A 27,210-nucleotide genomic window follows, 5' to 3' on the forward strand; every position below is an offset into this window, starting at 1 on the left:
GTCGTCAACGACCATCTTGTTTTTCTCCCCAGTTTTGACCACTATCACTTCGGCACTCCAGGGGCTGTTGCTGGCCTCGATGATGCCTTCCCGAAGCAGCCGCTGGACTTCAGACTTGATGAAGGTCCTGTCCTGCGCGCTGTACCGTCTGCTCCTGGTGGCGACGGGTTTGCAATCCGGGGTTAGGTTTGCAAAAAGGGAAGGTGGGTCGACCTTAAGGGTCGTGAGGCCGCACACGGTAAGGGGTGGTAGGGGCCCGCCAAATTTCAGGGTAAGGCTCTGGAGGTTGCACTGGAAGTCCAGGCCGAGTAGCAAGGCAGTGCAGAGAGTGGGGAGGACGTAGAGGTGGAAGCCGCTGAACTCCACGCCCTGGACAGTGAGAGTGGTGATGCATTCCCCCGGATTGCCACGGAGTGGGACCTGAGGCCAGGGAGATTCTCTGGTTAGCGGGGTGTACCGCGAGGGGGCAGCGCCTTTCCCTATCAGGGTGAATGAAGCTCTCAGTGCTCCCGGAGTCCAGCAGGCAGGAGATCTCGTGCCCGTTGACCTTCACTTTAGTTGAAGCAGTCGTGAGGTTGTGTGGTCGAGACTGGTCAATCGTGACCGAGGCGAGACGCGGCTGGTCGTTGGCGGTTGCAGGTGATGAGCGGCCGGATGAGGGGCCTGACGGACATGGGTCCTGAGTCGGGTAAGATGGTGGCGCCTTGGGCCGCACGTGTCGTGGGGAAAGCAAGGTGGCGGCGGCCGTTGGTCCTGGGAGGAACAAGATGGCGGTGCCCACGGGCCGCACGTGTTGCGAGTCGAGCAAGATGGCGGCGTCCACTGGCTGCACGTGGTCCTAGGAGGGGAAGATGGCGGTGCCCACTGGCTGCATGTTGGGGGTGTCGGGACAACCGCGGCGATTGAGCGGACCTGGCACACTGCAGCGAAATGTCCCTTCTTGCCACAGGCCTTGCAGAGGGCACTCCGCGCCGGGCAGCGCTGTTGGGGGTGTTTTGACTGCCCACAGAAGTAGCATTTGGGCCCCCCGAGGTTGGTTGGCTGCCGCGCAGCACAGGTGTGGGATTGGCTGAGGGCGGTTGCTGATGGGGTCCACGATGGGGCGGCCATCTGCAGAGTCCATGATGCACGGGGGGTGGACCGCGCGGTCGGGGGCATAGGCCTGAATGTTGCGTGATGCAACCATAAGTGAAAGCGCTAGTTTTTTGGTTGCCGTGAGGTCGAGCATGGCCCCCTCTAAGAGGCGCTGGCGGATGTAGTCAGACCCTATGCCCGTAACACATGTGTGTGTCTCAATAGCAACTTCGAGTGTTCCGTGGCCGAAACGGCCTGACAGTCACAGTCCCTAACTGGGGGGAGCAGGGTGTGCCAGAAATCGTCCACCGACTCACCAGGAAGTTGACGCCGTGTGGAGAGGAGGTGCCTGGCGTAGTGTGTGTTAGTCCGCTGAGCGTAGTTTTCCTTCAGTAGCGCCATGGTCTCTGCATAGGTCGGCGCGTCCTGGACAAGTGGAAAGACGTTGGAGCTCAGCCGCATATAAAGGATCTGGAGCTTCTGTGCTTCTGGAATTTCGTCTGGCGCGACCCGATGTACGCTTCAAAACAGGCTAGCCAATGTTCAAAGTCCTTTTTGGCGTTGTCTGCTTGCAGATGCAGCTGCAGGCGATCCGGCTTGATGCGGTGGTCCATCTTCTGAAAAACCCAGTGTAATAAATTGATGCACGATCAATTACACAAAGACGAGAGTAGGATGTAATTGAGGCTTTATTACACTGAGGTGTGTGGCCTCCTACAGCAGCTGACAAAATGGCTGCTGTACTGGGAGCACACACATTTATACTCCACCTACTGGGCAGAGTCAACAGGCAGGGATCTACCCCCGTATCTGTAGTACAGGGGCCTTACAGTAAAACACCTATATCAACATCCTATATATACATCAGTGGTGACTATCACAGTGACTGAATCAGAACTTCGCTTAGATGTCTGCAGAAATCAGACCTTTGGCTAAATGTCTGCAAAATGCTTGCTCGACCTCTTAATCAGAGCATGGTGTGTGGCATAAGGAGCTCTAGAACAAAAACAACTTAAGGTTTTGGTGAGACCACATCTGGAGTACTGTATATAGTTTGTGTCTCCTAATTTAGGAAACTACATTGCATTAGTCAGTTCAGCGAAGGTTTGCTCGACTGATTCCTGGAATGAGGGGTTTATCCCATGAGGAAAAATTGAATAGGTTGGGCATGTATCCGTTGGAGTTTAGAAGAGTGAGAGGCAATTTTATTGAAACATATATGATCCTGAAGACACTTGATAGGGAGGATGTTTTCCCTTGTGGGAGAACTAGAGGACACAGTTTAAAAATAAGGGTCTTGCATTTAAGACTGAGATGAGGAGAATTTTTTTTTCTGAGGATTGTGAGTCTGTAGAACATCCTTCCCCACAGTGGTGGAGGCAGCATTATTGAATATCTTTTAAGCCTATTTTAACTTCTTGATTGACAAGGGAGTCAAAGGGTATCGCGATAGGTTAATCTTGAATGGCAGAGGTGGCCCGAGAGGCTGAAATGTCTTCTGCTGCTCATATGTTCATGTGCATGAGTCGATTTTGCGTTTTACAAAGAAACAAGTCATGTAACTTGGCTAACAATACCGACCCAGCGATTTTGAAAACGAAGATGATGTCCCTTAGTGTCCAAAGATTAAGGTAGGGTTGTGGGGATAGGATGCTCTTTCAGAGGGTTGATGTAGACTCAATGGACCGATTGATCTCCTTCTACACAGTACTGATTCTATGATTATATGTTCCATGGGGCATTCTTCACAGCAACTCCTTGACCAGAATCCACTTTCCAACTAATATGCACCCTTTTCTCATGCAATCTAAATTGCTGTAACCTTTGGTATTCTTGCATCTATCTTGAGTTCAAGATGAAAAGCTTCAACAGCACATCTTTTTGTCAGCAATACTCAAATTTTATACTATCAAGCATCTAAATTTATATTTGGTATAAAATAAGTTTTATAAAAACACGTTATTCATTTGAGAATCTACTGAATCTGACTCCCAATACTATTGGTCTTAATGTAAATGTTTGAAAAAGGAGCTCTGTGTCAACTTCAAAAAATATACTTCAGTTGTGTCAGTGACCTCCTGTTCTGCCTTACTGTATACGTTCCGGAAAATATTCAAGGCCATTGTGTAACATGTTCAAATATTATTAATCAAATCAATATTGAATTATAAGGCTACCTAATTGTTGCTGTATGAATAATTTTAAGTTTTTCTAATTATTTTCATATCCTGGATGCCAAAATGGCAACGGTGCATAAATACTTATTTTTGTGTCTCTCAGATCGGAAAGGAGCACTTCGGTTTAAAGGCTGTCACTGAAATCCTTCAGGAAATCCAGTACAAGGTAAGCTATGAATCATTTTTCTCTGGAATAAACCAAAACTTATTTGCATCACTTATAGCGATTCAACATCTGTATAACATAAATAAGACAAAAGAAGATGACATAAACTGGCTTTACCTATATTTGTATTCCTAGATCGAGAAAGTAAAGTAACGTTTGGTGGTCTAAAAATAACATAAAAAGAGATTGACACATTAATTTTGCAAGTAAATCCAGCTTCACTGGTGATTCACATTAGAAGGCCTGTCATGCACGTGAAGTATAGTGGCTTACCATAATTGTTCACATAGCTTAAATGAATGTCTAGGATACTAATATACATAATAGTAAGCTCTCTTTTTCAGCCATCTGCTCCCCCACAGATCAGTAGATACGATCTGTTGAAAGCTCTATTCAAAATTTCACTGACGACAGTAGTTCAGCTGCTATCACTTTGTCTCTTAATCCATTGAATCCCTACAGTGCAGAAGGAGGCCATTTGGCCCATCAAGTTTGCACCGATCCTCCGAAAGAGCACCTTATCTGGGCCCACTCCCCCGTGCTATCCCTAAACCTCATAATCCTATGTAACCTGCAAATCTTTGGACTGTGGGAGGAAACCGGAGCACCTGCAGGAAACCCACGCAGACACAGAGAAAATGCAAACTCCACACAAGAGTTACCCAAGGCTGGAATTGAACCCAGGTCTCTCGTGCTGTGAGACATCAGTGCTAACTACTGTGCCTCCGTGCCACCCTACAGATTGAGTTCAAGTCCTACCCCAGGGCTTGAGTATACAAGTCATGGCTGACGTTCCAGCAGAGTACTGAGGGAGTGCAACATTTTCAGAGGTGCCATCTTTCAGATAAGATGTTGAGACCCCATCTGCCCTCAGGTGGATATCAAAAAATCCCATGGCACTATTTTGAATAAGAGCAGGGGAGTAATTTCTGGTATCCTGGCCAATATGTATCCTTCAACAACTTTAAAAAAAAAAAAAACCCTCAAATTATTTGGTCATTATCACATTGCTGTTGCGGAGCTTGCTAGATGCTGCTGCGTCTCTGATATTACAACAGTGAATACGCTTTAGAAGTACTTCATTAGTCCTTTAGGACATCTGGTGGTTGTGACAAGTGCTCATATGAATGCAAGTCTTTCTGACATTTTATAGAACTTCCATAATCTCAGGATATTCCAAAGTGCATCGCAGCTAACAAGTGCCCTTCAGATGCAGTTACTGTCGCAATACAGGAAATATAGCGGCCAGATTTGCACACAGCAGAGTCTAGCAAACAGCAGTGTGATATTCACCAGCTAATCCTTTTTTCTATTTCAATGTTGCTTGAGGGACAAATGTTAGCCAGAATTTCCCAGTTCTTATTTGAATGAGAGTCATGGGACCTTTCATTAACAAGAACTGTAGAAGTTAACAATGGTCTCCTGGGACACATTTTCCAAATACGTCTTCAAATAAACTGGGTGCAGAAAGTTGGCAGAACATAAAAGTATTGTGCTTGTTGTATGGGAGATGCGCATTAACCTGATTGTGCTACTGATTAATGACCAACTGGATTTGTGGAAACACTTTTTGTTTGGAGTTACCTTTGACCGCATGCAATCATATCAGGAGATACTGGGCTGCACGGATTCCTATCAATCAGAAGAATTCCTATGCCTGTCATTACACTGTTGTTTTCCAGGGTACACATTATTTAAGGTGTTTACCAGGTAAACAAAACATCACTGGATCAATCTGTATGTAGGTTGCCTGATAGATATTCCCCGCACTAATTTAGAAAGAGGTGTAGAAGTTGAAGACTCTTAACCCAGCAAAGCTATATTTTGATTGAGATTATCTGCCGGTTAGCTTGTTCTGTCACTTTCTTCCTGATGATCTTGTGATGTGTTAGGTAAGTTGGTTCAACATTGACTGCAACTGGGTGCAGTGAAACTAGAAACAGGCTCCTGACATGGGAGAAGATGGTCCAACACTGTTTCATTGAACTTCCTGATTGCTGTACATAGTCTGCTGTGAGTTGACACTCTATCAATCTAACTGATAACCTCCTACTGGCTTGACCAGACTAACTCTCTACCTCATGGTGATAGTGCTCACTGGCTTGTGCACTCTTACTATCTCAGTAGCTGTGTCCTGTAGAGAGAGGGAGAGTCTTAAAGCCCTGTGTGCTTTATAGTGGTGGTGTCCTGTCTGGTGATTGGTTGTTATGTGTTGTGTGTGTTCATTGGTTATCCTGTGTGTCAATCACTGCCTGTCTGCATCTCATTATATACAGTGGATATTATGACACCTTGGACTGAGCTTACCTTTTTCTGGTAGCTATGCCTGGGGGTTTAAACAGCTTAAGGACTGGGGACAGTTTGACTGTGATGTATTTCTTTCTTTCTCCTCCAAGGCTATGTGATATCGGAGCACAGAATGTCACATTCATTGCGCAATTTTGTTTGCAGTAATCTCAATTCCAGCTGTTCAGCTTTAAGATGTTGCTTACATACGATTAAGTGACATGACAATAACAGACAAGACCCTCTGATCTGTTCAGCCTGTCCGTCACAAGTAACACTTCTCATTAAAAGCTTTGTACTCGCCTGGTTGTACTCTCCTGGGAGAAGCAAATAAATGGATAAATACTGGGCCAATTAGGAAAATGTCCTCCGGAAAAGGTCTTCAAAAGATGGAGAATTTAATATTGATTTTATATGAAAGAATAAGATGTGCAGTGGTAAAAGGTCAATTGGAAAAATAACACTATTCAAGCCCAGTGGGAAGCTGGCAGAATTTAAATTCTGCCAATTTTACATCCTTCACTCGTTTGAACTGTATTGAAGAGAATAATCCTTCTGGTTAAAACACTGGGCCGATTGAACGTTTAATCATAGCACATGTCACAACAAAGCTTTCACCTTGATCTCCGCAGATGTACATTTGCCAGCAGTGCCACTGGGTAGCAATTAGTTTAATTTTCCATCCTCTTTCTATAGTCCTGTGATCTTATTGTGTGAAAAAAAAGTAAATGTGAGTGACAGTAAATTGTAAGCAGTGACATTCCTAATTAGACTATCATATGTGATTCCAATAGGGTGCAGGCGTGTGCACTCCAGCATTCAATTGACACCGTCCAGAAAGGAAGAACCCAGGTGAAAGTTGACTGGAAAAAATACACTGTTATCAGAATTAGGCAACAGTGCAAAAACGCATTAGTGAAGTTAAATTGTGAAAATGATATATTTCAATGGACAGAATTTAATGAAGATCTTGGGAGTGGAAAACTTAGCAGGCGGGGAGAAACTCTTAATCACAGTGCTGGGTTCAAAATGAAAAATTAAATCAGTGGTGTGGTAGGCCTCGCACCATCCCAAGGTGGATTCCTACCTGTACTACATTTGAAATGAAAGCATTACATTTAAGTTCTACCTTCACGATTACGCCCACAGAGCATGGGAACCTTATGGCATCTGCTTCATGCTCATTTAATGGTGACATTCACCACTCAGCTTTGTGCTGTTCTGTCTGAGGTGAGCGGTTGTCTTTGTTAATCCTTGTGGCGCAAAGGAGGGGAGAGGGTGAATGGCAGCTTTGTGGGGGCCTGGGGTTGGCAAGGTCGAGTTGGGGGATGGGGGTTTTGGGTGCGGATATGGAGGAATTCAAGACTGCTTTGAGTCTGTTCTAGTTAATGGGTGTCAGGCTGTGGGGAAGTGTGCAGTGCAAAGCTGCCTTGAGTATGGGGCAGTCAGTGAAGATAAGCAAAATGAGGAGTCTAAAGGGTGGGGTTAGTGCTGTTCACATTTGGGTCCTGTTGCTCAAACCTGGTGCTGGCTAACAGAGCAAACATTCACAGTCACCGGAGGGATTTCTTTTTGGTATGGGGAGAGGTACAGGCTGAGGTATTTGAAAGTCTTGTCGGGTAGTTCACAAGATTTAATGCAAATGGTAAAGATGATGCAGGGTGGTCTCCTATCAGCGGAGGGAACTCGATGGGGAGTGTGATAGGCTATGGGGTGTGATGACATGCACAAGTCCATGATGACAGAGTCCAGGGTGATGGAAGAAGCTTAAAGGGAAACAGTAGAAACGTGCACAGTGATTTTGAGAGGTTCGAGGGTGTTGGGAACAAAGTCGAAGGTGACAGTGAAGAGTGTATGGCCATGGGTTGCAAATAGAGCGTCACTCAAAATCCAACTGTCCATGTCCAAAAACTTGCTTGCAGTTGCCAGATTGCAGGTTGAAGTGTGAGGATGCCCATGAAGGGTGGGTGGAGTTTTTGGTGTGGACAATGGAGTAGAAAATCAGCTACAGTTTGGATGAAACCCATGGCCTTTTTCGCACTGTTCACTTGTTGGAACCATTGTTTCATTGCAAGGGCAGCTTGATCTGCTCGGAATGTCTACCAACCTCTGCCAGCCTCTACTACCCCTTCCCACAGAGCTACCTCTGAGCCTGCATCCTCTGTATTGTTGATAACTTTCTCCTTGGTTCAATTGCTCTGTTTTGTTACCTTTGCGCTTGAGTCGCCAGGTATCTTTATGATACCGCCACGAGGTTCAAGTCCGAGTAATGATCAATGACCCAATACACCGATTAGTAAGATTCAAATCAAAGCACATTTATTATACACCGTAATCGCTACTCATGCACAAATTCTATGTCTAAGCTACTTCTACAACTAACAGGCCTATACTTAACTTCGGACTGGCCCATCAGGTCAGGGGAACAAATGGCCTTTCGTTCAGGTTCTGAGTCTGCGGGATTCGAAGTTGGTACGGATTGGTAGCTAGGAGCGCCTATCTCGTAGCGAGCGTTGAATCAAGACTTACTTTGTTCGGTGGTCACTGCACCGGTCACGGTCAATGTTGGTTTGTGTTGCTGGGTGACCCGGGCTGGACGAAGAGGTGAAAAGAGCTGAAGAGAGACAGATTTGAACTTGGGGCTTAACTCTTATAGTCCCCAGGGGCTTCCCGCCTTTCGGGGCGGACCCTGTACCTGGTCCCAAGTGATTGGACTTTTTCCCAATCGCTTGGTTCGATTTCTCCAATACTGGAGCGGTTCCCTGATCGATGGGTGGTCTTGAGGTGCTCGATCACCTCCTTTGTGTTGGCTCCTGCTGGCGCCGAGGAGTCTGGCTTTGCTTTGTGTGTCCAAAATGTTACTTATTGTTCCCGGGGATTGCTCATCAGTATGCAGATGGCTGCTACATTGTTATGCTGATGGTCGCTGGTATCGATGTTGTCTGGCCTTTGCAGAGGTAAATACACAGCAAACCTGCAGCTGCTGGTTTCTGCCTATGTTGGCTGACTTTCCCATCAGCCTTTGCTGTTGGCCATTTTAAATCGGGAGTTGGCCAATTTAGGTGGCTACAGTATGCAGAACAATACTTTTCATTGTACCTCTGTATATGTGACAAATTTAAATCTCTACCGCCTTGAATAGCAAGCGAAGTGAACATCAGTCAAATGCACTTACTATAAATGACTGTAGCCCAGGATAATAACTGGTCAGTGGGCACGTCAAGTGGGCATGTCAAAAGTCTGTCATGACCGAGATCTCGATGTATTCCATCGTTACAGGCCCTTGACTTAACATAATGTGGAACTTAATCTGGTACAATCTTCTTGACTACATAGAGTATCTGCAGAGCCTGCATGTCCATCTGTCCCATAAACTGGCAACGAACATTAAATGAAGACTGATCATAAACGCACAACACCATAGTCGTCTATACAGAGATATCTGGCACGATCGAAGTGTGGTAGCGAGCGGGAACAGCTGGATGTCTCCCGAAGGGCGATCTGGTGAGGCCGTCACCAGTATCTAACGTTGATTAGAGCACTTAATGATGCAACACTGGCTTCACTCCGGGAAAAACTGTCTGGCCAGCTGATTCACCTGGACCGCACACGGCAGCTCCCCGCTAACGAGGGGGAGCAGCTCTTAAACCGATCCCGCAGAGCAAACCAGACAACATGCAGCCATGCCACTGCACATACCAGCCCCATGATTCAGAGATGCTGACCTGGCCAGACTGTTGGACAACGTGTTGGAGTCCAGATGGGATATCCTGTCTCTCTCTCTCTCTCTCTCTCTCTTCGCCCCCCCCTCCGCCATCGAAGATAACACTTCTCGGTGGGCCCCCAAGGGGATCGTAGGATTAGCCACAGGGCAGCCAGTGCCGCGAGGGAGGCAGCGGCAGCGGGGGTCAGCGCAGGCAGTGTCATCAGGAGGACTGTCACCAGTAAGAAGCTAAACTACCTCCACTGGGCCACGCGAGTGAGATGGTGTCGGCCTCCTGGCACTCCCACAGGATCTCCATCAGATAGTGCCGGTCCAGCTAGGGTGCCCCAGGCTCTCCAGACGATGCCCGCCAGTGTCATCAAAAGCCACAACGCGTGGTGAGCATCAGGCTGGCACCTCTGATGTGCACCCTGGGGACATACTTCGATGTAGTAGCAGCGCACGGAAGATTGAGGATGACGGAGAGCACTGGGTGGGGGGGCAGCACCATCACTAGATAGCTGAAGTTAGGATTGAGATTGTAAGCCATTAACAAAATGGGACATGTGAGGCCTGTGTCACATTGTTCCGCACTGTGGGCCGGCCTACACCACCCTCCCACGGCCCCAGCCCTTAAGGCATGGTGCTCCTGGATTTTCCCACCCACTCCCATGTGCAGATGATGGATATCAGCAGACAGACAGGAGTCGACGATGGCACAGATCGAGGAGCACCAGTACTCGGCTCACAGCATGTTATCATCACTCTCCTGCCTTGGAGATTGACCCGCTGACAGTCCCAACACAGGCCAAGCACTCTGGAGTGATATAACATAGGCTCTGGAAGGTGGAGCAGGATGATTGGTAGGTGGGGAAGGAGAGGTGGATCATGTGGGGGGGGGGGGGGTGGTACGGATGGTGGGGGGGCGGTGGGTGGGATGGGAAGAGGTGGTGAGATGGTGGACAAAGCCACATCCTATGAGAGGATGAGAGTCTCCCTGTCCCTCTGGGCATGCCAGATCTGTGCCGCTGCCTGTCCCCTATCCTCGAGCTGCTTCCGTGGGTCGTCCCTGCACTCAACCCCCAACCCTCCTGGTTCTGCTCCTCCTTGTCCTCCTACTCTAACTAGGTTGCATGTTCCTCCCCATCTCCAGCACGTCACTCCGCTGCTGTGCCAGGTTATGGAGGGCACAGCAGACCATCACAAAAGTGGGTGACCCTCCGGTGGTGCAGTGTACCACCACCAGAGCAGTCGAGGCTTCGGAACCACATTTTAAGCCGTCTTAAGCACCGATCAATGACAGCCCAGGTGGCCACATGGGGCCCATTAATCGGGTCTCCGCATTGGTCTCCAGCCTTGATACTGGCGTCATGAGCCAGGACCTCAGTGGGTACATCTTATCCACCAAGAGCCAAGCAATCATCCTGGGGTGTCCCTCAAAGGCGCTGGGGATCTCCGACTGCCCCAGGATGTAGCTGTCGTGCACAGTCGCTGGGAAGCATGCATATACGTGCTTGAAATAATATGTAAGCTGGATGTTCAGGGAATGGAACCCCTTCCTGGCAATGAACGGTGCTCCGGGGCTGACTGCGTTTCCCTGGGCTGTTGGTGCCCCTGGGCTGACTGCCCTTTTTCCAAGATGTTTAATCAGTTCTTCTGATCCCCACAGCAGCCATTTTGCTTGCTTTGTGTTTTTAAATGGATGTGTTGGAAGGGCTCCCGTGTGACCGCTTGCTGGGGAGCCGGTTAGATTGCGGGAGGCTGGTAGACAGGAGGTCCTTCCCGTTACTAGGATGAAGATTGGCATTAATTGATGATTCATGGTTTCTCAGCATGCAGTGGCAGGATCCTGATATCCCCAACAGGAGCGGGCAGGTTAGATTGGAAACCGATCGGTGCCTGTCGCGGTACCTGTTTTTGGACTGGTGCAGACCTTATTCAAAGGCAGCTCCATGTGTCTGCACAGAATAATAAAAAGCACTAAGCTCCTTTTGCACTAGTTTTGAGGGCAGGGCCGACCTGGCAAATCAACAATCATCTGATGTACCGGCATGAACTGTTGGGTAGTGAGATGATGGGGGAGGGTCGATTTCAACCCCTCAAATATTACTTGTGTGTAATTCGACTCCCTACCTTTTGGCTAAAAATGTGATCGTGAAGCCCGACATTTATACCAGTGTATACAGTATCATGCAGTATTTACATGTGACAGTGAATTTTGTAAACACATCTGTATCATCGAGCGCTGGCAAATTCTGAGACATTTTTCCCTACCACAACACCTTGGTGTGAACTTGACAGCGTCAGCTTAATTGAAAGCACCCTGCTGATTGTGTTATCTTTGGCATGCATCCACTGGGGTCTGGGGTCTTGGGGACTCTCTCCTACATAGCGTGTGCTGCACAGGTTCAGAGGGCAACCTCCTTGGTCGTGCCTGCTGGAGTCAATGGGGCCAGTGGCAGAGCAGAAGATGAGGCTGCTAGAGTGTCCAGAGAGGAAGCTGTGGGGGCAACTGGGCTCCTCCTCCATCTGTGTGCACAATAACACCTCCTTGAGACCATGAGGAGAAAGAGGTACATGGAGGGAGGATCTTCCAATGGAAAACTGGCCATGCCACACAACCGCATGTGGTCCAAGTGCCTTCTGTCAACTCCTTTAATTTTCTGTATGACTCATGAACGTTCGGTCTTGACACAAGTGGAAGTGGCATCCATTTCTGGCTGTGCCATCGGGAACGGAATGCCACTGATTCAAATTCCGCCCAATATGAGATTCAGTGAGGAAAATGCTTTATGAAGTTACTTGGATTAACTTCCAATTATTAATCTGAATCTGAAATTTTGTTGGAATGCCAGTTTAATTGGCTTGAAAAGAATAGGTCAAAAGTTTGAAATGATGGGCACGATCTACCCGCTGTTCACGCTGGTAGGATATTCCGGTCCCACGTCAGCGCACGGATTTCTCGGCGATGAGGGATGCAGGTGGGATTGGTAAATCCTGCTGACGGTCCATCTCCGCGGCCGAAAAACACGCAGCGTTAAATCCCGGTCGGTAAATCCCACCCGATATAAGGCTATCTATAATTTTCGCTGTACTGTGTAATTATTCTTCATGGATATCAAGATTTTCTTCTTGCAATTCTTTCAATGAAGATTATTGTTATTATTATTATTATTTTTGTTTTGTTTAGGGGAAATTGAAAACCATACCATGTTTCAATCCTAATACCCTCCTTCCTGGTAAGTATTTTTTCCTCCATCATATTCTCAGTGTCATTCGGGGTGTTACACAATTTAACAGGATATTTGCGTCCCTTTCACGTTTCTAATTTCATCATTTTTGTCAATGTTTTAGATCCACTCCTTCGAGATTACTGGGTATATGAAGGTTCTCTGACCATTCCTCCATGCTGTGAAAATGTGACCTGGATATTATTCCGATACCCTTTAACAATCTCTCAGCTGCAGGTACATAATGGACTTCATAAAGTTTGTCTCTGAACATGAGAAACTTGGAATGTCAGTTTTTAATGTCTTTTAAGTCAAGGTGACAGCCTTTGAATCCATACTGGCAGCAGAAACCTAATAAAAGGTCAAAGATGAAATGATAGTTGGCTTCTATCACAAACAGATCAACAGGGTGCGGGTAACCAACTCAATATGAGAATAAATAACCACATGTATTTTCCACTTTGGTATAGCTGTTAAATGCCACGGTTTGAAGTTGTTTAGTTTAAAAAGAAAAGTTGTTCAAGCTGAACATTTTAAACACACAATTAGATATTTGAACTAAAAATAGTCATACGACTATTATGTTGTCCAATTTTATCCAGGTTAATTTTATTATTAATTCAGTACAGTTTGCTTAACTATGTAATATTATGTAAATGCACAACATTCAGGTGTAAAATATATCCACATTTGAAAGAACTTTCATTCATTGATTCACTCATTCATGTAATGCGCTTCCCAACCACAGGACATCCCAATTACTTTTCCTTCAATTAAATACTTTGTAGTAACTGTTATAATTTAGGCGGCATAACAGCCAATTCTACACGTGGTAAAGTTATGCAAACAGCAATGAGATAATGAATGGATGTTGACGTGAATGATCTGATATGGGGAGGAGTGGGAATTTACTCAACTTAAATCATTGATGAGCCGTGGCATCCTGAGAAATTCCTGTGCACGCATAGTTCAACAACCCCTCCAAAACTGCTCCGCACTCTGCCACGGGATTGTTCAGCACCCCCTCTCCTGAAACCATCTGGAATTCCTGGTTCCAATTCAGCTGATGTAGAAATAGTCAGCGATATGGGGAGGGAGGTGGCTATTTGTAAGGAGAGGGTAAGCTGGGATAGGTGTAAGCATCGTCTGGCGGGGGGGGGGGGGGGGGGGGGGGTGGAGAGAGGAGGAAAGGGGAGAACATTGTTGGGGGTGGGGGGTAAGCATTGTCTGGGGAGTAGGAGCAATGTCAGGTGGGTGAGGGCGGGGTGGCTGTTGGGGGGAGGGGTCATGGGAGAGGTGAGCATTGTCAGGAGTACACGAGATAGGATGAGCATTGTTGGGGGAGCGAGGGGTTAGGCGGACGGCTATGCAGTGTGTGGGTGACAGGTCCATTTAAACACTCTGCAAATCAATGAACTGAAGACAGACCATAAGAGGCATATTCATGATGAAAAAGGGGTCTTCACTCTGCTGTAGTTACGCTTTGCCACCCAATCTCTGACTCTGCTTGTCACTGGATCAAAGCTGGGGCCAAGCACCAGAAGCTTCTCAAGGATCCAGCATATATAGGTAAGTCAAGTGGGCAGCTTAAATCACAATCAGTGATGGGCATTTCCGCTATGCTGCTGACTGGAAGATCGCAGCCTATATGTTTTAATACAGTTGGTTGTGGAGTAAATATTGGCCTGGATACCAGGGGGTAACTTTCTTGCTGTTCTTTGAATACTGTCACAAGTTTTATGTTCTTTGGGGAGGGCAGGTTATAAAATGTTTTGTTTTGAAAAGAGTATTGATGGTTTCTGTAAAGCATGACAAGAGTTCTGAAATTTGGCAGTAGGAAGGCAGTAAGGAAAATCAATAAACAATATGCGACCATAGTCCCTCATTAACTTACTGTACATCAATAAAATTACCAAGAAAACTGTAAAAGTTTACAACAGAGATGGGAAGTATTTGGCCCATCGTATCTATGCCAACTCTTTGCCTGTGGAATCTAAAATTAATTATCTGTCTTAGCATTACATCATAGCACTTTAGAAGTCAACCATCAATGGATGTTTTGGTAGCACAGTGGGCAGCACTGTTGCTTCACAGCTCCAGGGTACCAGGTTTGATTCCCAGCTTTGGTTACTGTCTGTGCGGAATCTGCATGTTCTCCCTGTGTCTGCGTGGATTTCCTCCCACGAGTTCCGAAAGACATGCTGGTAGGTGAGTGGTACATTCTGGGCTGGATTCTCCGCACCTTGATGCCGAAATCGTGGCCGGTTCGGGGACGGAGAATCCATTTCTCCGCACTGAATCAGGACCGGCGTCGGTTCCGCGATCTGCGGGCCCCGTAAAGCTGAGTACTCAAGAGTACGCTGCAACGCCCAGCACCTACCTGGGGCCATTGATGGAGGTCTGCTCCGCCATTCTCCGCCCCTGACCGGCCGAAGTCCCGATGGCATGGATTTAATATTTTCTAAGGTTTTCAGAATATCTGCCAGAAGGCTATTTTCCTTTTTTAATAAAAGAGATGGCATTTAACTTTTCTGGCCTATCTGCTTGATGTCTCGAGAATGTATAGGGCAGCACGGTAGCACAGTGGGTAGCGCTGTTGCTTCACAGCTCCAGGGTCCCAGGTTCGATTCCCGGCTTGGGTCACTGTCTTGTGCGGAGTCTGTATGTTCTCCCTGTGTCTGCGTGGGTTTTCTCCGGCTGCTCCCGTTTCCTCCCACAAGTCCCGAAAGACGTGCTGGTAGGTGAATTGGGCATTCTGAATTCTCCCTCGGTGTTCCCTGACAGGTGCTGGAATGTGGTGAATAGGGGCTTTTCACAGTAACTTAATTGTAGTGTTAATGTAAGCCTACTGGTGACAATAAAGATGATTATTATATGTGCTCCCTAAAACCTTTCCATAAAAAGGTTCCAGCATGGTCATTGTCTTCTGGTGTTTCTATCCAAGAGCATGTAAGGGAGTTGTCTTGTCTTGAATTGTGGGGTGATATTTGGTTTTGGTTGAAGCTGTCGATGCTATAACTCCTGACAGTTGCTCCACGCCAGAGCACGTTTTAAATGTTCTCGAGATGTGGTGATGGAGAGTAGGCCCTTCCTAGTTGCTCTGAAACCACAGTGGTGATGGAAAGGATGGACATCAGGTCTAGTAGTGGAGCATCAATCAAACCAACTGCCCTGTCCTGGAGTGTTGCTACAGTTGCACCCATTGAGATGGTTGAGTAGTATGTATTCCATTTCAATCTTTGATTGAGCTTGGTAGTGGTCAGGATGTGAACTATTCAGTTTCCTGTGTTTTGAAGCCATTGTGTTGATATGGCTGATTCAGTTTCCATTTATCTTCTGGTCAATGGTTCCCCCAAGGTGGTGATAGTGGAAAGCTTGGCTATAATGGTGCATAGGAAGATTGGCAATAATAACATATATTTGAGTGGAATTACCATGTTAACCACCTTGAGATGATTTACGAAGAGTAATACAGGGTGGATCAGGGTCTATGTCAGTTATTGTGCTTGTACCTGCTGAGGTTATTGATTAACGGCGGTGTTTCATTGAATGATGGAATTAGTGCAAGGGAATTCACTGGATTTCATCCTGTAGGAGCTTCTACAAGTATGTAAAGGGAGAACAGCAAAACTAATTGTTGGTTCCTTGGAATATAAAATGGTGGATATTATAATGGGGTTAAGGAAATTTAATGGAAACTGAACAGGATGGGCCTTTAGGTTTAGAAGAATGAGGGGGTGATCTTGTGGAAACTATGATTCTGGAATGTCTTAACAGGGCAGATGCTGCAAGTCTACTTCCTCTGGCTAGAGGTTCAAGAATTGGACGGTCATTAAAGGCATTTCTAAAGGAATGGAGACCGAGTTGGCTACAGTAGACTGGGAAAATAGGTTAAAAGTTAAGATGGTAGATATTTAAGGAAACATTTCGTAACTCTCAGCAAAGATGTATAAGATTGAGAAAGAAAGATGCACCATCCAAAGCAAACAAAGGAAGCTAAGGATGATTTCAAATTGAAAGAAAAGGCATTTGCAAAGATTAGTGGTAGATCAGAAGATAGGGGACATTTTAAAAACCTGCAAAGGATGTCTAAAAAAACAGAGGGAGTAATTGGAATATGAGAATAAAGTAGCAAGAAATATAAAATTAGCAAGTATAAGCTTCTACAAGAATATAAAAAGGAAGAGTGGCTGAAGTGAACATCTTTGCCTTGGAGGGTGAGACTGGGGAAGTACTAATGAAACCAAGGAAATGGCAGAGACTTTGAACAACTATTTGTATCTGTCTTCACGGTGGAAGACACAAAAATATTTCAATAAAATCAAGGGGCAAAAAGGAAGGAAGAATTTAAAACTTCACTGGAGGAAAAGTATGAGGAAAACTAATGGGATTAAAGACTGACGAGTCCCCTGCACCTGATGATCTGCATCCTAGGGTCTTCAAAGAAGTAGCTGCAGAGATGGTGAATGCATTGGTTGCAATCTTCAAAAATTCCTTAGATTTTAGAAAAGTTCCAGCGGACTGATCAACTGCAAATCTAACACAATTATTCAAGAGAAGAGGGAGACATAAAGCAGGAAACTATAGGCTGTAGCCTTTCAGTGGCCATTGGGAAAATGCTGGAATCTATTATTAAGGAAGTAGTAGCAGGACATCTAGAAAATCAATATACAATCAAGCACAATCAATATGGTATTATGAAAGGGAAATTATGTTTGACAAATTTATTTGGTGTTCTTTAACAACCAGGATGGATAAAGGGGAATCAATAGGTATAGCGTGCTTGGATTTCCAAAAAGCATTTGATAGGGTGTCATATAAAAGGTGATTTCACATGGTAAGAGTTCATGGTAATAATTAATATATTAACACAGACTGAGGACTGTCTAACTAACAGGAAACGAATCGGGCTAAATGTGTAATTCTCAGGTTTGCAAACTAACTACTGGAGTGCCACAGAGGTCTGTGCTGGAACCTCGACTTTTTACAATCATATTAATGACTTGGGATGTTCATGTTAATGTTCAAAATCATGAGTGGGCTGGGCAGAGCAGATGGGGAGAAACTGTTTCTGCTTGTAAAAGGATCGAACATGGGAGGGCGCAGATTTAAAGTGATTTGCAAAAGAAGCAAATGTGACATTTCCAGAGTGGCTCGGGTCTTGAATGCATTGCCTGTGTGTGACGGAGGTTGGTTGAATCGACACATTCAAGAGAGCATTAGATTGTTCCTATTCAAGTAATCATGTTGAGGGGAAAAGGCAGGCTAATGGCACTATGTCATAATGCTCATTAGAGAGCTGAAGCAGACGCAATGGGCTGAATGGTTTCCTTCTGTGCCGTAACAATTCTGTGATTCAAGTTTGCTCACAATACAAAGGTAGGAAAGCAAATTGTGAGGAAGGTGCATAGTCTATAGAAGGATATATAGATAGGTTAAGTGAGTGGGTGAAATTTTGACAGATGAATTATAACATGGGAAAATGTGAGGTTGTCTGGTAGGAAGAATAGAAGAACAGGACGTTATTTAAAAAAATATTTTTATTGAAGGTATTTTGTATATATACATAAAAATATCAGAAAACCACAGATGCAAAAAACACAAGCCAACCATGGCCACTGATACCAAGCCCACAACTCAGCCTGTTCCCTTAGTTCCCTACCCAAAACAAAACCATAAAAAGACAAAAAAAAAACTAAACCGCCACCACGCTGATCCCTTAATTCGCTTTAAAGAAGTTGATAAACAGCTTCCACCTCCAGGCGAACCCCTCCTCCGCTCCTCGTGAGGCAAACTTAACCTTTTCAAAGTGCAGGAATTCTGTCAGGTCGCTCACCCACACCTCCACCTTTGGCGGCTGAGTCCTGCCAAGCTCAACAGAATCTGTGTCCGGGCTATTAGGGAGGCAAAGACCAACACATCGGCCTCTCTACCCACCTGGACTCCCAGCTCTTCCGACACTCTGAATGTCGCCCACTCCGGCTCTGGGCCACCCCTACACCTAGACTCTCGTACGTAACATCTGAGAGTCCCTGCCAGAACCCCATCTGCTTTGGACACGCTCAAATGTGATTAGGGCCCCCCCTCCTCCACGCCTGCAAAGGACCGACTCATCCTAGTGACCGTGGGCCCTATGCACCACTTTAAATTGGATGAGGCTTAACCTCGCACACAACGAGGATGCGTTCGCCCTACGCCTAGCCCTCGCACCCTCACCCAACCCCTCCTCCCATGTGCGCCTGATCTCCTCTACCAGTGTGCCTTCCCTCTCCATCAGTTCTCCATAATGTCCAACACTCTCCCCTCCCAATGTCATCTTCGGATAACTTATCTTGCAGCACCAGAGGTGGCACACCCGGGAAGGACAGCACCTCTCTCGTTACCTGAAGGACCCAGAACCCATTCCCCTTAGGCAACTGATATATCTCAAGCTCCTCCAAGCCTGCAAACTTATCCCCTACAAACAAGTCCCTGAAGTATTCCAGCCCCACCTGCTGCCACCCGCGGAACTTTGCATATACCCCGCCACCACAAACCTATGATTGTCGCATATGGGCGCTCATAGAGACATGCCTTCCAACCCGAAATGTTGCCTGCATTGGTTCCAGACTCCCAACGTGGAGACCCGCTGGGCTCACGGAGTACCGGGCTTGCGAGAACGGGAGGTGTGCCAACAACAATGCCTTCGGATTCGTCCCCCTACACGACTCTGCTTCCATTCGACCCCAAACCGACCCTTCCTCCACTGCCCGTTTCCTGACCATTACGATGGTCGTGGCTCAGTAGTAATTCAGCAAGCTCGACAATGCCAGCGCTCCCACCCCCCCAACCCTCTCCAAAAATGCTCTCCTCATCCCTGGGATTTACCCCGCCCACACAAACCTCACAATTATCCTCACAAAAAAACTTGGGAACAAAGATGGGGAGGTCCTGGAACACGGGCAGCACTATCATTTTAGCCGCCTGCATGCGCCCAGCTAATGACAAAAGCAACACATACCACCTCTTAAAATCCGATTTCATACCCTCCACCAGTCGCCTAAATTCAATTTATGTAGCTAGGCCCAGCTCCACGCCACTTGTATCCCAAGATACCGAAAGCTGACGGCCACCACTTAGAACAGCAATTCCCCTAGCCTCCTTTCCTGCCCTCTAGCATTAGTTGAGAACTCCTCACTTTTCCCCATGTTCAATTTATACCCTGAGAAATGGCCAAATTCCATTAGGGTCTTTATCCTTTGTTAAAATCAACGAAATGGATGCCTGCCACAATATGGGAGGGGGGGGGGGGAAGAAGAGAGCAACCCCCTCCCTTTGGCTCATCATAAATCCTCACCAGCAGGGACCTTAGTACCGCACCAAGCATCTTAAGAACTTGGCTGCAAACCCATCTGCCCCCGTAGCCTTCCCCGCCTGCATCGAGCCTATGCAGTACATCACCTCCCTCAGCTCAATCGGGGGGCCCCAACCCCTGCACCTTTTTCTCCACTCTTGGGAACTTCAGCCCATCCAAGAACTGCTTCATCCCCTCCTCCCCAGGCGGAGGCTCTGACTCGTACAACCTTTTTTAAAAAGACCTCAAATACCCCATTCGCCCCCTCTGGGTCTGTCACCATCTTGCCTCTCTCGTGCCTAACTTCTCCAGCCTCCTCGTCACTGCTTGCTTCCTCAGTTGGTGCACCAACATCCTGCTCGCATTTTCCTCATGCTCCTACACTGCCCCTCTAGCCCTCCGCAATTGCTCTACTGCCTTCCCCATGGACACCAATCCAAACCCCATCTGGAGCCTCTGTCTCTCCTTTATAGTGCCTCCTCTGGCATACCGAGTACCTCCGGTCCACCCTCAAAATCTCATCCACTAGGCTGCTTCGTGCAGGGGCACCAGCTTGGCAGCCCTGGTCACGGCTCCTCTGCCGCTCCCGCCGGCCAGATACTCCACCAGCCCTTTATTGGTGGCGGCTCTGCGGATTTGGGGCCAATGGAGGAAGCATGCGGGGGAAGTGGGAACGTCGGTCTGGTCCCCAATATGCGACAACCACCGATTTGTCCCGGGGAAGATGGAAGGCGGGTTTCGAGCGTGGCGGGGGGTGGGAAGGATGGGCGACTTGATCCTGGAAGGGAGCTTTGCGAGCATGAGGGAGCTGGTGGAGAAGTTCGGGCTGGCAAGGGGAAATAACTTTCGGGACTTGCAGGTGCGGGATTTCGTACGTAGGCAAGTCCCGTCCTTTCCACGCCTTCCACCAAGGGGGATCCAGGACAGGGTAGTTTCCAGGGGAGAGGTAGGAGAGGGGAGAGTCTCGGATATTTATAAGGAGCTTATGGGAGCGGAGGACACAGGGACCGAGGAACTGAAACTCAAGTGGGAGGAGGAGCTTGGTGGGGCGTTGGAGGGAGGTGTATTGGCGTGAGGGAGGGTAAATGCAACCGCAACCTGTGCCAGGCTCGGCCTGATTCAGTTCAAGGTAGTTCACCGGGCCCACATGATGGTGGCCCGGATGAGTAAATTCTTTGGGCTGGAGGACAAATGTGCAGGAGGACCAGTGAACCATATCCACATGTTCTGGGCGTGCCCAAAACTCGGGGTACTGGCAGGGATTTGCGGACGTCATGCCCAAAACTCAGGGGGTACTGGCAGGGATTTGCGGACGTCATGCCCAAAACTCGGGGTACTGGCAGGGATTTGTGGACGTCATGCCCAAAACTCAGGGGGTACTGGCAGGGATTTGCAGACGTCATGTCCCAGGTACTGAAAACAAGGGTGGCGATGAGTCCAGAGGTGGCGATATTTGGGGTGTCGGAGGACCCTGGAGTCCAGGAGGGGATAGAGGCCGACGTTGTGGCCTTTTCTTCCCTGGTAGCCCGGTGACGAATACTGTTGGCTTGGAGGGACTCAAAGCCCCCAAAGACCGAATTATGGCTGTCAGACATGGCAAGTTTTCTCGGCTTGAAAAAAATCAAGTTCGCCTTATGAGGATCACTATCGGGGTTCGCCCGGAGGTGGCAACCATTCATCGACTTCTTCGCGGGGAACTAATCGTCAGCGGGGGCGGGGGGGGGGGGGGGGGGGGGGGGGGGGGGGAGGGGTGGGGAGGGGGAGAGGGTAGAATAGTGTAGAGTAGGGGGGAAGAATAGGCGGGTCTATTTGTGAGAGAGGAACTGTCATTTGCACTATGTTTTTGTAATTGATATTTGCACACTAATGTATATTGTCACTGTTTACAATGCCAAAAATACCTCAATAAAATTGTTTGTTTACCCCGTTGGCCTTCAAACTCCTCAAGTGTGCAAAAACACGTGACCGTTTAACCAGCCCAATCAACCCCCGCACCTTCCATGTAATCAACTGGGTTGGGGAGCTCCCCTTTCCCTGTCGATCAGCCAAAATCCTCCTTTAGCCAGCTCCCGCTGGCCTGCCGCCGCCATCCCTCCTTAACCAGCTGCGCCGCACCAACCACACCCACATCAGCAAACCCCCCACCCCCATTAACTAGCCCAACTAGTTTGCATGGTGGTCCTTGCCTGGGGTCTCTAGCTATGAGAAAAAACAAAGGGTATGGGACTTCTGGTGACGGCATGTAGATGGAAGTCTCATGTTGGGTGGCTCCTGCTCGAGGCTCTGGTTTGTGGATTTTAATGCCTTGTTTCAGAGGCCGTTTTTGAATAAGCTGATGCGGGAAAGCATAAGCAAGCTGGGCAATGTCTAAGACACAGAAGAAAGCCGCTGGGAAGAAGGGGGCGAGTAAAATTTTGCCGTCAAGTGAACAAGTCAACCCGGCAGCAGGAGAGATGGCCGAGGCTGGATCGCTGGGTGTTGCCGCTCTCCTCATAGTGAAAACATTGACCACGGTGATGGCCAGAGAATTCAGAGGCAGTTCGCTAAGCACATGGAGATGTAGCAAAAGGAGATCATGGCTCGATGAAGAATGGGAGGAGGAGGCGACTGCCCCGGTGAAGAAGGCAATGCCGAAGACAGCCGAGGTACGGGAGCAAGAAAAGTTGAAGGGGGTGGAGGAGGCTCTGTTGCAGCATGGTGACCAGTTCATCTCGATGGGTGAGGAGCTGCGGAGAGCAGCGGAGGCAAACAAAGGTTGAGGCAGCAGAATTTACAAATTGTGGGCCTGCCTAAGGGGGTGGAGGGCCCGAGGCCGACTGAGTACATCGTGAAGGTGCTGACAGTGCTTTGGGGAGAGTGGGAAGAACACTCTTGATACGAGCTCGACAGGGCTCATTAGTGTCTCAGGCCCAAGCCGAAAGCAAATGAGCCACCAGTGGTGGTTATAATTTGCTTTCACAAGTTTCATGTCGAGCAGAAGGTCCTGAGTTGGGCAACGTGATTTGAAGTGGGAAGGAGTTGGTATTCAAACATGCCAGGACTTGACGGTGGAGCTGGCGAGAATGAGTGAGGGCTTCGGACAGGTGTACAATAACGGCGTGAGGACGTAAGACCCAGAAGGAAGCCGCTGGGAAGAAGGCGGCGAGCAAAAGTTTGCCGTCCAGTGAACAGGTCAACCTGGCAGCAGGACAGATGGCCGAGGCTGGATCGCTGGGTGGTGCCGCTCTCCTCACAGTGGAAACAGTGATCGAGGTGATGGCCAGAGAATTCAGAGGCTGAAGGATTGGGACTCAAATGAGGGGCGGGTCTGGGATTGGGACTTGGACTGAAGGGAGGGGAGCTGTGCTTAGCCTTTATCTCTAGTTTTGGGTTGTATTTTGTTGTTTGTGGGGTAAAACTGTGTTTTTCCGTCGGTTGAATGGGAAAGGGTAGTTTACCTTTGTTATGGTCTACAGTTGTTTACAATTATATTGGGCTTTGGGGTTATAGCGGTTTTCTGATGCAAGGCTTTTGCACTAGCTTTGTTTGTTTGGCTCCAATGACTGATGCCCCTCCCCCAACCACACTCCTTGTTTGGCTTTGTTTTCAGGGACTGGGTCATGAGGAGGGTATTGGGAGGAGGTGGGCCTGGGCAGGGGCCTCCTCACTAGCTAGTGAATAGGAGTGTGGTTGGGGGAGGGGCAGCAATCATTGGAGCCAGGTTGAACTGAATTTGGGCCTCGGAGATGTGAAAGGTGGGGGATGTGATTGATTCTGGGAGAGGTGTTTTCAAGAGGAAGTGGATGAGGGGGATTCTGTGAGTGGGAGGAGGGTTTGACAGTAATAAAGGGATGGGGTGGGTCAGGCCCGAAGGGCAGGGCACGGGGCTATGATGATGGCGGGTAGGAGGGGTGGGAGGGTGAAGGACTCCGTTCAGAATAGTGACATGGAACGTGAGGGGTGAGTGGGGACCGTTGAAGAGATCGAGCTTAAAGGCTGACATGGTGATTTTTCAGGAAATCCACCTGAGTGTGAAGGATAAGGTGAGGCTTAGGAAGGGTTGGGTGAGTCCGGTTTTCCGCTCGGGGGTCGATAGCGGGGGGCGTGTATGTAGCAGTTTCGGTGGGCAAGAGGCTTCAGATGGAGAAGGTGGGGCGGACCATGGGTGCAGGTAGTGATAGTGACGGGGGTGGGGGGGGGGGGGTTGCAGTTAGAGGGGAGGTTGGTGGCATTAGTGAGTGTTTGTGGTCCCAACTGGGGTGATGCGGAGTTTGTGAAGAGGGTGCTGGGTGCCATCCCAGATTTGGACCCACGAGTTGATAGTGGGGAGGTATTGGAATATGGTGCAGGAATCGAAGGTGGATAGGTCTCAGCCGCGCTCGCTGGCCCAGTCAAGTGTGGTGAAGATGCTGGCTGGGCTCATGAGGAAGATTGGAGGAGTGGACCGGTGGGGGTTCTTACACACGAGCAAACTGGAATATTCATTTTGCTCCCTGGTGCACAAGGTGTACTTGAGGATAGACTTTTTCATGGTGGGGAAGGTGCTATTGGCTGGGCTTAGGAGGTTGGAGTACTCAGCAATAGTGATTTCGGACCATGCTCTGCATTGGTTGAATGTGGTTTCGAAGAAGGGGAGGGCCCAGGGGCTAGGTTGGAGAATGGACGTGGGTTGTTAGCAGACTGGAGCATTTGTGATAAGGTCAGGAAGGTGATCGAGGATTGCACGGGGAAGTTTTGCAGTCAGTGATTTGGGAGGCTCTGAAGGCAGTGGTGAGAGGGGAGGTGATCTCGTTCAGAGCTAAGGTGGACAAGGAGGAGCTAGAGGAGTGCCAAAGGCTGATAGAGGAGATTCTGGAGGTGGAGGGGAGGTAAGCAGGGGACCTGGATCTGGGCCTCTTGACCAAGAGGAAGGAGTTGCAGGCGAGGTTCAAACAGTTGTCCATGGGGAAAGTGGTGCACCAGTTGAGAAGGGTGAGGAGGGCGGTCTATGAGCACCGGGAGAAGGCAGGGTGTATGTTGGCAGGCCAACTCTGGAGGGAGGCAGCGGTGGGGGAGATAGTTTGGGTACGGGATAAGATGGAGAAGCTGGTGGTGGTCCTGGAGCAGATCAATAAAGTATTCGGAGTTTTATAGATCGGAGCCACCGGGGAAGGAGTGGGAGATGGAGGGAGTTCCTGGATGTGTCGGAGTATCCGAGGGTGGGTGAGGAGGATAGAGCAGGCCTGGGGGAGCAGGAGGTGAAAGAGGCAATTGGGAGGACGCAGGAAGCGGAGATGGTGGCGGCTGATTGGTTCCCAGTTCAATTCTATAAGAAATTGAAGGATAAGTTGACTCCACTGATGGTAGGAATGTTTGAGGATGCAATAGGTAGGGTGGGGGTCTTTCCGCAAACGATGATTCAAGCTTCGATTTTGCTGCTGCTAAAGAAGAATAAGGATCCAATGGAGTGTGATTCGTATAGACCCATATCCCTATTCAATGTAGATGCCAAGATATTGGCAAAGGTACTGGCATCAAGGTTGGAGGGATGGATCAGACCGAGTTTGTGAAGGGAAGGCAGCTGTTCTCAAATATGAGGAGGTTGTTGAATGTAATCTTGTTCCTGGTGGAGGGAAAGGAGACAAAGGTGATGGTGGCACTGGACGCAGAGAAGGTGTTCGATCGGGTAGAGTGGAGTTACTTAATGGCAGTATTGGAGAGATTTGGAATTGGGTCGAGGTTTACGGCATGGGTGCGGCTGTTGTATAAGAAATTGTATAAGGAACCAATGGTGAGTGTTCGCACTAACAGCATGAACTCAGGGTGCTTTGCACTGTACAGAGATACGAGGCAGGGGTGCCCAACCCCCCCACCCCCCCCGGTTTGCATCGGCTGTAGAGCCCTTGGCCAGCGTGCTAAGGAGCTCGAGCTGTGGAAGGGGATGGGGGGTGGGGTGGGGTGGGGGGGGGGGGCGGGGTGGAACATAGGGAGCCCATAGAATCATAGAATTTACAGTGCAGAAGGAGGCCATTCAGCCCATGAGTCGGCACCGGCCCTTGGAAAGAGCACCCTACCTGTGAGCACCGGGAGAAGGCAGGGTGTATGTTGGCAGGCCAACTCTGGAGGGAGGCAGCGGTGGGGGAGATAGTTTGGGTACGGGATAAGATTGAGAAGCTGGTGGTGGTCCTGGAGCAGATCAATAAAGTATTTGGAGTTTTATAGATCGCGCCACCGGGGAAGGAGTGGGAGATGGAGGGAGTTCCTGGATGTGTCAGAGTATCTGAGGCTGGGTGAGGAGGATAGAGCAGGCCTGGAGGGGCCGGTGGGGGAGCAGGAGGTGAAGGAGGCAATTGGGAGGACGCAGGAAGCGGAGATGGTGGCGGCTTGAGGGCACCGGGCTCCCCCCTATCCTCTTTATCCCCGTAACCCAACCTAACCTTTTTGGACACTAAGGGCAATTTAGCATGGCCAATCCATCTAACCTGCACAGCTTTGGACTATGGGAGGATACCGGAGCATCCGGAGAAAACCCACGCAGACACGGGGAGAACGTGCAGACACTGCACAGACAGTGACCCAAGCCGGGAATCGAACCTGGGACCCTGGAACGGTGAAGCAACTGTGCTACCGTGCTCCCCCATATACGCCAATGATCCACTTTTGTATATCTTAGAACCGAGCACGTCAGTGGGGAGTTTAATGAAGCTCCAGAGATTTGGGACATTCTCTGGGTATAAATTGAATTTGATCTCCCAGCCGGGGGAGGGGTGGGTGGGTTGGAGGCTGCCAATCCGTTTGGCGGCAACACACTTTAGATACTTGAGGGTGCAGGTGGCCCAAGATTGGGGAGGGCTCCAAAGCTATCATTCCACTAGTTTGGTGGGGAGGGTGAAGGCCAATCTGTCGAGGTGGGACAACCTCCCTCTAACATGGATGGGCGGGTGCAGGCAGTTATGTTTTGCCGCGATTCCTGTTGCTATTCCGGTGCCAGCTTTTTTTTTTACCAAAGTCCTTCTCCGGGGGGGGTAGACAATCTGATCTCCTTATTCATCTGGGGGGGAAGATGGCCATTATTAGGAGGATGGTCCTGCAGAGAGGACAACAAGTGGGGGGGAGCTGGGGGCTAGGCCTCCCAAACTTGCTGTACTATTAGACGGCGAATGCGGAGAAGGTGCGGGGCTGGAGCAAGGAGAGGGATGCCCGGTGGGTTAAGATGGAATCGGGCTCATGCAGGGGGTTGCGGGTGCTGACAACCGCTTCTGATGGCTTCAGGAAAGTACTCG

General features: G+C 48.6%; 1 protein-coding gene across 2 annotated transcripts in view; it reads left to right on the top strand.

Moving 5' to 3' along the window:
* Positions 1–27,210, top strand: part of ca8 (carbonic anhydrase VIII) — a 122,226-nt gene that overhangs the window by 45,078 nt on the left and 49,938 nt on the right. For both annotated transcript variants that reach the window (XM_072467715.1, XM_072467714.1), the window contains 3 exons: positions 3,355–3,417; positions 12,597–12,645; positions 12,761–12,873. In XM_072467715.1, the coding sequence (XP_072323816.1) occupies positions 3,355–3,417; positions 12,597–12,645; positions 12,761–12,873 (225 nt within the window). The remainder of the gene's footprint in view (positions 1–3,354; positions 3,418–12,596; positions 12,646–12,760; positions 12,874–27,210) is intronic.

The sequence above is a fragment of the Scyliorhinus torazame genome, chromosome 11 (genome assembly GCF_047496885.1).
Source record: "Scyliorhinus torazame isolate Kashiwa2021f chromosome 11, sScyTor2.1, whole genome shotgun sequence".
Classification (NCBI taxonomy): domain Eukaryota; kingdom Metazoa; phylum Chordata; class Chondrichthyes; order Carcharhiniformes; family Scyliorhinidae; genus Scyliorhinus; species Scyliorhinus torazame.